Source organism: Caretta caretta, chromosome 19 (genome assembly GCF_965140235.1).
Source record: "Caretta caretta isolate rCarCar2 chromosome 19, rCarCar1.hap1, whole genome shotgun sequence".
NCBI classification, from domain to species: Eukaryota; Metazoa; Chordata; order Testudines; family Cheloniidae; genus Caretta; species Caretta caretta.
The window spans coordinates 7650042-7663671 of NC_134224.1; the positions used below are offsets into that span (position 1 = coordinate 7650042).

The window sequence follows — 13630 nt, forward strand, 5'->3', positions numbered from 1 at the left end:
CACCTGAGATTAACCTCGCCTCGTTTACCTCATGATGAAACTATAAAATACCCTGTCTTCACTGTCTTTTGATCTGGGGAGAACTCTCACACATTAGTTACGCCACCTCCATCCCGGTAAGAAGTACACCTTTTTCAGCCGTGAAGACCAGGCCATAGACGGGAGGCACAAACGGTCTGTAAATAGCAAGTTACTTCTTTCCAAACCAGAGATGCCCTTGTTCCGAGGGGAAGTCCTGCTCTTTAGGACGAGCCTTTTCTCTTTGAGAAGTCAACTGTGTGTGTGTGAACTTGCTGAAATGGGTATATTGTTAATAAATAAATAAATTAATAAATAAATGACAATACACCCCCTCTTTTTAGTGTCTTTGTAAAACTCTTCTCTGCCTCCTTATCCACCGTGTCAGGAACCCCAGTGTTAAACCTGAAAGCCAGGCAATGGTTGCTGCTGTCATCTGATCCCTGGCTGATTTTGTGTTCCTTAACAGGCCCAGGGTTTCCATGGGGAGATTGAAGACTTCCTCCTCTGGCTAGCAAGAATGGAGAGCCAACTGTCTGCATCAAAACCCACAGGAGGTTTGCCAGAAACTGCCCGTGAACAACTCAATGCCCATATGGTAAAGATTTCAAATGCCTCTAATTCAACTAACTTCTCTCTGAAATGTCAGCACGGAAATATGTCTGTGCCGCATGGTGTAAGTCTAATGGGGAATGGGATGAGTGTTTCTTTTGCCACTTCTCTCTCGCCAAGGTTACAGGGGACATTAGGTTTGCAGATGATGGCTGTGGACAGAATTTGCCACTATCTTAATGAATGAACTGCTTATCTCTACTGATAGCATGATGATAAATATCTCACTGTCAGTTTGCTGTCAGTCCTAACCCCAGTGTCTCCACAAACATGGAGTCTAGTGAACTGCAAATTCCCGATACAGTCTCTCTGTCTCTAATATTTTGATGGTGGTTTGGTGTAGGAGCTGTATGCCCAATTCAAAGCCAACGAAGAGGTCTACAGTCAGCTGCTGGCCAAGGGGCGATTGATCCTGCTAAGCCGCGATGACTCTGGTTCTGGCTCAAAGACGGAGCAGAGTGTCACTCTGTTGGAACAGAAATGGAACCTGGTCAGCAACAAAATGGAGGAGAGGAAGGTAATGTGTTGAGCTAAAATATGATCCCTGTTTACTACGAAAGACATGGCTTGAAAGTAAAATGCCATTAGCTCCCTGCTGCGGTAATGCTCTCTCCAGAACGCAGGTCGATTGCAATATGCAGAATCAGCCATGTGCTTCAGACATCCAAGATCAGTGCTTTTAGATCAGTTCTTTTAGATAATTTCTCTCCTGTTTACATCTGCTTAGCATGCCTTCTGACATAGGTGTTATCAGTGATGTCTGACATCAAAGTGTTAACTGTACAGCTAGTTACCAGAGCAGGGTAAATCTTAGAGAGAAAATTAAAGTAAAATTAAATGTGAGTGAACATAAGAGAGAGGCTGTTACACAAGAAATAAAAGAAGGTATGAAGAGCATTATCCAGTTCTGAAAAGCAAAGAGACACTGCTGCTTCTTAAGAGACAGCAGGCCAAATTCTCTGCTGACCGAACTCCGTTGCGCTGGTACTTTGGTCAGCAATAAGTTCTCTCATGAAATCAGAGAAGCTGGCCTCTACCCGGGCTGAATTTCTGGTTCTGCAGCTGTCCCCACTGAAGTGTCGTCTCCCTGCCGCAGAGCAGCTTGTCTCAGGGAGGCTTGTTTCCTAGGAAGCTCTGATGGTGATTATTGAGCAGTCTCCTCTTTCATGTACAATTCCTGTCCATTTGTTTCAGAAGAAACTGATTCTGAAACAGCCACTTTCACTGAAATCTCCTCTTCTTGGTAAACAAGTCATGTTCTTTGACTGAATTGATGAGTTCCCATTAGAGAGCTCATTTCATCTTAGCTTACAATACATGTCTTTGTCTGCAAAGCCTCACATTGTGAACTTGGTGCTCTCTTGCGTTTTCTCTCCCCCTGCCACCCTTATTAAAATGCAGTCGAAGCTGGAAGACGCTCTCAACCAGGCAACAGAGTTCCAGAATTCCCTACAGGACTTCATTAACTGGCTGACCCTCGCAGAGCAGAGTTTAAACATTGCACCTCCACCCAGCCTTATCCTAAATACCGTGCTGTCTCAGATAGATGAACACAAGGTAACACTCTGATTCTGTTTTACAAAGCAAAAGTTTGTTGTAAGCCATGCTCAGTGCTTTCTGTGTCTGGAAGAAACTAGGAGACATTTCCATGCTTTTTCTTTAAATGAGAGTAAATCTTCGTTACTCTAGGTTTTTGCCAATGAAGTCAATGCTCACCGGGACCAGATCATTGAGCTGGATCAAACAGGGAACAAGCTGAAGTTCCTCAGTCAAAAGCAAGATGTAGTTTTGATAAAGAACCTTCTGGTCAGTGTCCAGTCCCGCTGGGAGAAAGTAGTCCAGCGTTCTGTGGATAGAGGCCGAGCTCTTGATGATGCAAGGAAACGGGCTAAACAGGTGAGGGATGTGAAAATGGTTGTAGAGCACCGGGCGATATTGCTTATTCTCTAGCTTTCAGAATCCAAGTGTCTCAAGCCTTCAGAAGGCCTGGAAGACACAAACACCAAGCTCTAACTGCTCTCACCTTTTGTGCAATTTCAGTTCCACGAAGCTTGGAAAAAGCTGGTTGATTGGCTGGAAGATGCAGAGAATCACCTGGACTCTGAGCTGGAGATTTCCAACGATCCAGACAAAATCAAATTGCAGCTCTCCAAGCACAAGGTAGAGGGTTTGTTTTCATTCCAGCTGTGATTAATGCCCTCAAGTGTGGGTTAGTTGGAAAGGAAGAGAAACCTGCTTCCAGTCAAAGCAGTGCAACACAGTCATTTTTCTAAAATCAGAGGGAAGAGATGATCCAATCAGAGGAACGGCATACTCCACGCATTAGTTTAACGTTACAATAGTATAGTTACAAAGTTGTACGAGAGAGGCATTTATCCCACTAAGCTATTCACTCACAAGTTTTTATGCATTCTAAAGACATTTCCTTTGTGCTCTTCTCTGGTTGTAAAATTCAGGAGTTCCAAAAGACCCTTGGTGGAAAACAGCCTGTTTACGACACCACGATCCGGACTGGCAGAGCCCTCAAAGAAAAAGCCGTGTTGCCAGATGACACTCAGAAACTGGACAACCTCCTTGGAGAAGTCCGGGACAAGTGGGACACAGTCTGCGGTAAATCTGTGGAAAGGTGAGAGGAACATTTGTTGCAGAATACTGTTGCAACAGTGAAGGACCGGAGATGGGATGACCCTGTGAGCTTGATTTATATCACACACTGTAAATGTGCTGTTGAGAATATGGACGTAGATCACAGAGCAGAGATGATGCCAAGCATGGCATCAGAAATGTAAACTGAATGTCCAGCCAGACTTCCGTAAGGAGATCGATCCGGGTAATGCTCAATCTGCAAGGAGGCTATGTCTTTTGGGGATTTGTCATGATGATGATAGCATCAGAAAGATGGGTGGAAAAAGAAACACTTTCCAATTGAACTGCAAGCAGCGTTGATATTCTGGACGGAAAGTTTGTTCAAATATCCTTTGATGCTCTCTTTGCAGGCAGCACAAGCTGGAAGAAGCCCTGCTGTTCTCTGGTCAATTCATGGATGCGCTTCAGGCCTTGGTGGACTGGCTGTACAAGGTGGAGCCCCAGTTGGCTGAAGACCAACCAGTCCATGGTGATCTGGATCTGGTCATGAACTTGATGGATGCTCATAAGGTAAGAGTGGGGGGTTTACCAGTTGCCCTTTGGGAAGCAAAAGTAACTTTAGTTCCCCATCCACTGCATAACAGACGTACCAGGCTTATAGCATCTTGGCAAGATGTGTGCTGTTGAGCTGCATATCCTGCTGTGCAGGTTGATTTCCATTGAGTAAATGCCTGGGAGACTGATTTGAAAGATGGTATCACTATTTTGGAATTATCACATAAACCTTCAGTTCTGCTTTGTTCCACCTTGGCTTTTATCAGAAAGATCTCTCTGTTTTTGGAGTGGGAGAGAGGGGGTAAAGTTTTTATCCTTCTGTAAACTCCACTTCGGCAGTATTCATCAGGAGGTCTCAGATGTAAGTGCTTTCACTTCTGGGTTAGGTCAGAGGTTCAAATCCCAGGCTAGAACTTGGGCTCCTGTTCCAAACAGCCACTGCATTGGCATGAATGGTGGTGTCCTATTAAACATGCCATCCTTTGGGCGAGAGATTAAACCAGGATTCCTTCTGCAATGCTCTGATGGTGCCCAGATGCAAGTTAAAGATTCCTATACTGCTCTCAGAAAGAGTAGAGGATATCCAGGATATCCACTTTGGTATCCAGGTGGACAGTCTCAATAAAACAAGCTCAGCTGTCTCCAGCTTTGTGTGATGTACTGCTGATGGTGTGACTGTGTTATAGTGTAACCCACTGGTGCGTGTGTAACCTGACTGTGAGCGGATCTGTAACGTACGCTCACCAGTGGGTTATAATGTGTACCTACATATAACCAATTCTGTGTCAAGGAAAATAAATTATACTAGCGGAAAAATGCCGAAACTGAAGCATTTCAAATGGGGTTTGGTGGAAGAAAGCAAACCACCAGTTCAACTTTATATACCCCCTATTGTCAGACTTGAAACACTTCAAGCCTATGCTGCCCCTCTTCTCTAGAGAACAAGAGTAAAACCCACAGCACGAAGACCCGTGATGGACCTTTCTCTTCTCCCTTCGTAGGTTTTCCAGAAGGAACTGGGGAAGCGGACGGGCACCGTGCAGGTGCTCAAACGCTCAGGCCGAGAGCTCATCGAGAGCAGCCGGGATGACACTACCTGGGTTAAAGGGCAGCTTCAAGAGTTGAGCAATCGTTGGGACACGGTGTGCAAGCTGTCGGTGTCCAAACAAACCCGGCTGGAGCAGGCCTTGAAGCAGGTAAGGAGAAAGAGGCTTCCAAGTTCGCTTTCACTTTCAGGCTTTTATATGTAGCTCTGAACCTGTACAAATTAAAGGGTGAGTCTTGTCTAGAAATGAACCAGAAATTTGTGTTCTGGAGCTCTTTACAAGCATTTGCCATCTTCTTGGGGGGGAAATGTTATGGGACGCGCTCTCTGCCCCACTGTGGTTACGATCCTGGACGAAGGCTCAGGAGATCTAGATACAATTCCCAGTTCTGCCAGACACCCTGTGTGGCCTGTAGCAAATCACTTAATCTCTGTCTCAGTTCTGCTTTTGTGAAATTGGGATAATACATCCCTACCATCTCAAGAGAGAGCCGTGTTGATATGCAGTTTTGGCAAATCAGAAGGGAATGGTGATAAACTATTCAGAGCTATATGAACAATACGAGAGGGTGGACTAAACGTAAGCCTAGGAAGGATAAAAGATGCCAAGGTGGTATTTTGATACATAGTAGTTAGTATATGGAATAAATGACCAAAGGTAAACTGAGCAGAGTACACAAATGGTTTTAAAAGGGAGTTTGTTCCCTTTTTCAGTGCAGCGAACTCAAAGGGAAGGGGACAGGCTACTTGACCAACTCAGTTGTTTTGTTGATTTGTGTCACTGCAGCACCTACACGCCCCAGGCATGCAGCAGGATCTCATCGTGCTAGGCGCTGTACAAACACAGAGCAAAGACAGTCTGGTCTTTTATTGCCTCTGTTCCTATTAGAGACCCTGCTGTGCCTTGCTTCTTGAGTGGTGGGTAGAGACTCAGGCCGGGCAGAGACCCTAGGAGTCACTCATTGCATCTGTCTCTTGGTGCCGTTTCAGGCAGAGGAATTCCGGACTGCAGTCCACATGCTGTTGGAGTGGCTTTCCGAGGCAGAACAGACCCTGCGCTTTAGGGGAGCTCTGCCTGATGATGCTGAAGCGCTGCACTCACTCATTGACATACACAAGGTAACCAGTCACTCAGGAATGTGAGAAAACATGGATTGAGCAGGTGTATCTACACTGCAGTGCAAGGCCAGGGTTAGCAGAACTTCGAGTTCGCAGACCCTGCCTTTGTTAGCTTAGGGCTTGGTCTTCTACACTCATTTGTAACCCCAGGTTAGGAACTGTTGAACCTGGGTCCCTTTCTGGGGCTCCAATATTATGCAGGCCCAAGTCCAACCCCCCCCCCATGTCCCAGACTTCCCAAAGGTGTGTCTGCTCTAGCCTCTGTTTGTGGTGCAGTGTGGGAAAACTTGACTGTCCAGAGGACAAAGAAAGTCGGTCCGCGGGCTTGGGGGATATTTTAAGCAGACTCCCAGATCACGAGTCCAGTGGGGGCTACGCCTGTGTTGCAGGGCAATATGGCTTAAACCCTGGGTCCCAGCTTGACTCAGGCTTGGACTCCCCGTCCCCCTTGGGTCCTGGGTCCAAGCTCTGGGTTAGTGCAGTTTGTGTGTCACCGGAATGGGGGTTAGGCTTGAGCCTGAGTTCAAACCCTGGGCTTACACTGCTGTGCTGACATATCCAGAGCGGCCCTTCGTGAGAAGATGTGTGCCAGGAACAAAGGGCAGTAACTAACGTCTCACTGTTAGGCAGCAGGAGTGAGACGCTTGGGCAAGAGATTTTTCCAAACAAGAGATTTAGATCTTGTTAAATAGCTACATGGCCTGAGTTGGGCTGGAGTTGTAATACCAGGCACTGGTGGGTAGGGAAAATTACTTGTGCACTATAAACCTAGAATGAAAATAACTTTAATCCAAAACTCGCAAGTCACTTTATTTTTGAGTTTAAATGAGGGGATTTTAGGGTCAGGTTAAAGGGACCAGATTGTCTCTGTTGGTATGACAACCGTTGTTGTTTCTGTGCAATCCTGCTGTCTAGGAGTTCATGAAGAAAGTGGAGGAAAAGAGAGTGGATGTGAACGCGGCGGTGGGGATGGGAGAAGTTATCCTAGCTGCATGCCACCCAGACTGCATTACCACAATTAAACACTGGATCACCATCATCCGAGCCAGGTTTGAGGAGGTGAGTCACAGAGGACCCGGTCTACTTGAGCAGAGGGAAGGTCTTTCTCGTCACTGCCGGGAAATAGGGCCAGTAATAGAATCAGTGATCAATCTCTTCTTTTGGACTTTTCTTTGTGGGGAAGTTCTCCAGCCTGTATTATGCAGGCGGTCGGACAAGATGATCACAGTGGAACCTTCCTTCCTTGGAACCTATGAAGCAGCAGGACATGTAAATGGGTCACTCTCCTGAACTATAGATGTCCTAGTCCTGTCCACTTGGATCCGTTCTCACAAGTCAATGTGCATCAGCCAGTGAACCAGCAAGAGTGGTGGCTGCCTTGTTTTCCTTATGGGTCTTGTTTCCCTTCTCCTGAGGGAAAACGTCACAGAGTAAGTGCCTTTGTTTCCCATGCTGACGGCTAGCCTTGTGGATGTTTCCATCAGGTTCTGACCTGGGCAAAGCAGCACCAGCAGAGGCTCGAGACTGCGCTTTCAGACTTGGTGGCTAACGCGGAGCTCTTGGAGGAACTCTTGGCGTGGATTCAGTGGGCTGAGACCACGCTGATCCAGCGGGATCAAGAACCAATGCCACAAAATATCGATCAGGTCAAAGCCCTCATCTTTGAACACCAGGTAACTCCATTGCTGAGATCTGTTAACTTCCTGTCTACCCTGCTTCTGGGGCAGGGATTGAGAGTCTGACAGGCAGCAGGGAGGCCGAACTTTTTGTAACAACCACCTTTGGGGAAGAAGAAGAGTTTACTTTTATGATCTTATTACAGCCACATGTTAGTCATCCAGACCTGTCACTTTTAAACAAGTCTAGGACCTGTGTTCCACTCAGCCCAGGGAGGAAAATATCAGGACTGGAAATGAAAGCCACAACTGTGGAATAGTTTTACCGCAAAGCCACATAGCTAGTATTCAGTATGTACTTGTGTGTCTGCTACGGGCTTGGAGTTTCTCAGCAAGAATCTAGAGCAGCAGCAGCCTGAAGTTGAGAAGATGATAAATGTTACAGTTCTCTTCTCCCTTTTGCCTTTAACAGTCCTTTATGGAGGAGATGACACAAAAACAGCCGGACGTGGACCGGGTCACTAAGACGTACAAGAGGAAAGCCACAGAACCAGCTCACGGACCTTTCATTGAGAAATCCCGCAGCAACAGTATGTTTGCAGGTTCTTGCTCTGTGCATCCTCTACAGGAATGCATTCTGAGAGAGAGGGAAAAACACACAGGAAACTAATTAGTCTGGCTCTAATTCTCAATTAGAAATACACCCTGCTTTGCCAACCACTTGAAATTGGCTGGGAATTGCCAGGGAATGAGAAGGGGGAAATGAGGTGGCATTTGCAATAGTGGCTGACATATGCCAGGAGCTTTATTATTCTTTGCCTTTCTGCCATCCAAAGACTCCTGATGGCTCTGATTTGAGTTTACAGAGATTTTGCTATTTTAAGCGTACTGAAAAGTTTGTGCTGTATTTAAGTGGTCCGGTTACCGTTCTAGTTTCTCTCGCATGACCGTTTCCTCATGTCTGATTCTTGCAGCAGAAAGTCCTATTGGCGCGAGTTCAGGAAGATGAAACCAAAGGGACAAGGAAGACAGGAGTTGGTGGGGGTGGGGACCACAGATTAATGGTGTCTGTAAAACTGCAATACCACCAGAACGGTTGTGCTGAACGTTCTTAACCTCATCTTTTCTTTTTTTAAAAGCTGCCAGCTCAGTCCTTATGGGAAAGCCTGTGAGAGATTTTCTATTTGAGAAACAAACAAAGCTGTTGTCTTTTTTTTTTTCTTGGATCATCCAAACCCCCCATCCTGCAATATCCCATGTGGCATATTTTTCTTTCTCTAGGGAAATCCTTGAGTCACCCTGCCCCTCCTCCCATGCCAGTTCTCTCCCAGTCGGAAACGAAGAACCCCCGGATTAACCAGCTCTCCGCACGCTGGCAGCAGGTGTGGCTGCTGGCACTGGAACGCCAGCGGAAGCTCAATGACGCTCTCGATAGGCTGGAGGAGGTAATGACCCCCAGATGCTGGTACACCAGGGGTAGTCTGTGGTGGAAAAGAGTCGTTTACTGTACTCCCAAGAGAGAAGGGCGGAGAACTGCCTCTTGAACGGCGTTGGGCATGTCATGGGCTCTGACTGCCCTAGTCCTAAAAATGCCAAACAGAAAAGTCTCCACTAAAATAGTGCGGCTGAAAACCATATTCCGTAGTAACTGCAGGTTAACCTGACTGCTCTGCGCTACTAAAGTCAGTTCTGCTGCTAACGAAAGTCAGACCTGGTTGGAAGCAATAATAATAGTCTGGCAAATATAGTGCTATGATGTATATTTTTTTTCAAAACCTCTAATGTAATTTTTGTTTTCGTTTATGCTTAACAAAGCAGCTATGCCCAGAAGTGAGTGTGTTTGTTTTTTGTTGCTTTTTCTGTAGGTCAGTTTGGTTTATCCGTATGAACGTTTTTCTTTGTGACTTTTAACTCGGGGGCTTTTTTAAAATCACTAAGATGTCGTTGTTTTGAGTCACCCTGAGCTCTTCTTAGCTGAAGGGCTCCTGAAAATCCGTCCTAAATGTGCTTCACTAACTGAACAGTCTTCTCATGAGCAGTGATTTAAGCTAGTCTTGGCCATTGGTATAGTCTTGGCACTGCAGTTCCAGAGAACTGAATTTGGAAGCATTTTGGGGTCTTGCTGCCCAGGTCCGCAGAGGTGTCGTGTCAAGAGTCAAGTTGGTGTGGGGGGAAGGCAGGCTGACGGCTGAATAAGCATTACTTGTTAGTTTATCCATGGAGCAACATTGCTATCCATCTCAGAGGAGAAACTGCTGTCCTTCCTGCAAAAAAACCAAGCAGGAAGCTCTGTTCTCAGCTGCTTAGGCGAAAAGCGAGAGAGAACAATGCAGATGTGTAGAGTGGGAAAGGAATTGGAGTTTCAAAAATAAAGGAACTAGGGCATCCTTAGGACAAGTCTGGGGAGAGAACCGTGTTCTTAGACGCCTGCAAAGATGCTATTTTTGTATGCGTCTGTGTGTATGTGTGTAAATCTGTTATATCGGCATACATGTATGTTTAAAAGTTTGGAGGATACTTCACTTTTTTCTGTGTCTATGAGTGTGTGACACGTATTCGACATGGTGGCTGTCTGATGCATTGTGTGCCGTGTTTTGTTATGGAAACTGTGCCCATGGCTATGGTTTTAAGAGGAGTGGCCTAATTATGCCTCTGTTTCCAAGAATTGCTTTGAAGAGGTGTAGAATATTGAGAAAGTGACAGCCAGCCCCCAAAGGCTATGCACAGTTTGACTTAGTCGTTGAAATCTTAGCTCAGCAAGATCTTCTGTAGAGCAGGGGATGTTTTCTGTCTGTACTTTCAACTCCCATTGACTCTAATTGGTCTTCTTCCAGTTGAAGGAGTTTGCAAACTTTGATTTTGACATCTGGAGAAAGAAATACATGCGCTGGATGAACCACAAGAAATCACGGGTGATGGACTTCTTCCGGCGTATTGACAAAGATCAGGATGGAAAAATCACCCGGCAGGAGTTTATTGATGGAATCTTAGCATCTAGTAAGTCTCGATCTGTTTCATCCCATCCTTCCGCAAAACCCGATAAACCCATCTCCGAGAAACTTTGTTTGCTCCCACCCTTTACGAGGCAAATGCAAGGCACGTTTCTTGCTCCTCTGTCAGGAGAGGACAGCTGTGAAATGATAGCTTGGCAATCCCACCCCACATGTTTGCTATTGTAGCGATATGCCAAGAGGCTGTCATTGCTTGAGGCCTGGAATCTATATTATACTTTTCAGAGTAGCAGCCATGTTAGTCTGTATCTGCAAAAAGAAAAGGAGGACTTGTGGCACCTTAGAGACTAACCAATTTATTAGAGCATGAGCTTTCGTGAGCTACAGCTCACTTCATCGGATGCTTTGAAACTCAAGTAGTCATGTAGCCTGTTTCCTTTCCTGTGACTATTGTGGTGGAGACTCCAGGTATGGAAGCGTGGGTGGGTGGGTGGGTGGGGGGATATAGAGTATATGCTCTTTGCACAGATGGTGAGAGGATACAAGGAGTTATCTATTCTCAGACTGTAATACATCTTTGTTATTTGTTTTTCTTCTTCATTCCAGAATTCCCCACCACTAAGTTAGAGATGACTGCTGTGGCTGACATCTTTGACCGGGATGGGGATGGCTATATTGATTACTATGAGTTTGTGGCTGCTCTCCATCCTAACAAAGATGCTTACCGGCCAACCACAGATGCCGACAAAATTGAGGATGAGGTAAAGGAGATTCTAAGGAGAGTGGTATTTTAGTGGGCATTATGTAGGGCTTCAGTTTTTCAATGTGTCAACTTCTCAAAATACCTATCCAAAGGGGGAAACTTGTGCCTTGATGAGCACCCAGAGAATCACAGTGGTACTGACTTGAGATCAATGTTCAAATATTTGGATATTCAAAACATTTTAAAGTGAAGGTTGTTATAATCTGTATTTTGTGCACAATATGTTGTGTCCCATGTATCCAGTACAAGAGATGCAAACTACGGATCCCTGACCTTTGCCCCTCTTGTTTGCAACAGGTCACAAGGCAGGTGGCCCAGTGTAAGTGTGCAAAGAGGTTTCAAGTGGAGCAGATTGGAGAGAATAAGTATCGGGTAAGAGGAAGACATCCACCTTTGCCATAATAGCACAAGTTCTCCTAATTCCTAGCTCATGTGTGATCCTACCAGGGAGAAGTGTCCATTTTAACTTGTACTGAAGCAACCTGATTCTGTCGTACTGTATTGAGATCTTACTTTTTAAAAGATTAAATCAGAATTTTTACCTATGCTAACCTCTTGCCTTCTGAGATGTTAAGTCCAGAGATTAGACCAATAACGTGCACTCAGGAACCTGAGACATAGACTTATCTTGGGCTCTGTGATGAGGGAATAACATGAAGAGTTTAGAGACTAGTTCCTTCTTCCCCGAGTTGATCTGAGGGTCTCTAGAGATGAGACTTTCTGGGGAAACTGCAGCAATATGCCCTTAATGGAGCACACTGATTCCTTGATAGTAGTCATAACTGTATGATCCTATTGGTGGGGAGCTTGCAAGTGGTTTCTCTATCACATGAGCGTGTAATGGAGGGGATATACATGGACAGATGATGATAGATGGTCTGTGAGATTCTCCTGTGACTTTTTGAGAAGAGGGAAGGCTAAGGGTCAGCATGCTTTCCTGGTGCATTAAATCTTGGATGTGCCTAATAGCACAAGAACAAGACAAACATAGATGTGGCAGTGTTCTGAGAGAGCTTAGCCCACTCACTGGCGGGGATGTTGTATGTGTAGATACCTATAGACAATAACTACCTCAAAGTTTTATGTGTGTACCTTACACCTATGGTTTTCTTCACTTCATGTAGCTCATTTCTAAAAAGGTATGCAAAATATTTGTGTAATGGATCTGTTTTAAGGTACTTCATGTTTTCATTTCAAATTATTCACTGGGATGGACCGGCAGCAAACCATCCAGGTTTCCTGCATGCTTTGGGCATGGAGGAGTTAAAATAGCAACACTTGTGCACATTCAAATATCAGACTTAGGGCAAGTCTACACTACCGCGCTACATCGGCGCAGCTGCACCCGCGCGTCTGGTGAAGACGCACTATGCTGATCGGTGAGCACTCTCCAATCAGCATAATTACTCCTCCATGAGAGGCAGAAGCTGTGTCTCCCACCGACATAGCGCCAGTGTGGACAGCGCTTAGGTCGATGTAACTTACGTCTCTTGTGGGGGAGGGGGGTGGCTTTGTCACACGGTTGTGTAAACGAGCCCTTATTTGTGAATTTTGAAGCGATGAATTACAACTTCTGCTGTAGGGACAGAAAAGAACAGTTAGCATGTCAAATAACATCAAGTACCCTGATTTTTAACTACCTGTAGTTAACTAAGATTTTCATGATTGTTGCATTGTTAAATCCTATAAAATGTTTTCTTGTTTTTCTCCCCCTCTTCCTCTTTTCTCCATCTGATCTTCTCCCCACCCAAATTCTTTCTCTCCGTAGTTCTTCCTCGGCAATCAGGTACAGTGTGCCTTGCAATGCTGTCTCTCATTCTTTTAACAAACATGGCTTGGTGTGTGTTTATAATACCAATCTTTCTCTTGTTGCTGTGGGAAGATGTGATCTAAAGAATGGTGTGTTAGAGTTGGTTGTGTTACTTGGCAGAGTATGGTATACAGAGTGATGTTTACCTGAAAATGCGATACCAAATGGCAAAACTCCTTGGAGGAAAGAATTAAAATGTTTAATGGGAAAATCAGAAATCTACAAAGATGGAGAGATTTAGCCTCCAAATTGCTTCTTCCTCTGATGCCCCAGTGGTATTAGAGGTTATGGCATCATTCATGTGAAAGGGAACGTGTAAGGTCCCAGTGCTCATGGTGGAATTGTCAGAGAAGAACATTGTCTCACGCTTCTAACTCTACCGCTAGAGGAATCATAGGACTGGAAGGGACCTTGAGAGGTCATCTAGTCCGGTCCCCTGCACTCAAGGCAGGACTAATTATTCTATTGTAACACTCTTCACAAAATTTATCCAGGCTAACATTTTCTGAACACAGACTGTATACCAGGATCTGGATGGGTTTGACTATAACGCAG

The 13630-nt window shown here is 45.3% G+C and overlaps 1 protein-coding gene across 28 annotated transcripts in view; it reads left to right on the forward strand.

Moving 5' to 3' along the window:
- Window positions 1-13630, forward strand: part of MACF1 (microtubule actin crosslinking factor 1) — a 252185-nt gene that overhangs the window by 223740 nt on the left and 14815 nt on the right. For 16 of the 28 annotated variants that reach the window (XM_048825763.2, XM_048825770.2, XM_048825766.2 and 13 more), the window contains 18 exons: window positions 488-616; window positions 974-1147; window positions 2032-2187; window positions 2320-2526; window positions 2671-2790; window positions 3087-3256; window positions 3627-3786; window positions 4773-4967; window positions 5807-5935; window positions 6851-6994; window positions 7420-7608; window positions 8024-8141; window positions 8833-8996; window positions 9367-9381; window positions 10386-10548; window positions 11109-11263; window positions 11563-11637; window positions 13034-13051. In XM_048825763.2, the coding sequence (XP_048681720.2) occupies window positions 488-616; window positions 974-1147; window positions 2032-2187; window positions 2320-2526; window positions 2671-2790; window positions 3087-3256; window positions 3627-3786; window positions 4773-4967; window positions 5807-5935; window positions 6851-6994; window positions 7420-7608; window positions 8024-8141; window positions 8833-8996; window positions 9367-9381; window positions 10386-10548; window positions 11109-11263; window positions 11563-11637; window positions 13034-13051 (2481 nt within the window). The remainder of the gene's footprint in view (window positions 1-487; window positions 617-973; window positions 1148-2031; window positions 2188-2319; window positions 2527-2670; window positions 2791-3086; window positions 3257-3626; window positions 3787-4772; window positions 4968-5806; window positions 5936-6850; window positions 6995-7419; window positions 7609-8023; window positions 8142-8832; window positions 8997-9366; window positions 9382-10385; window positions 10549-11108; window positions 11264-11562; window positions 11638-13033; window positions 13052-13630) is intronic. The other 12 variants (XM_048825769.2, XM_048825775.2, XM_048825774.2 and 9 more) reach the window with 3 other exon arrangements.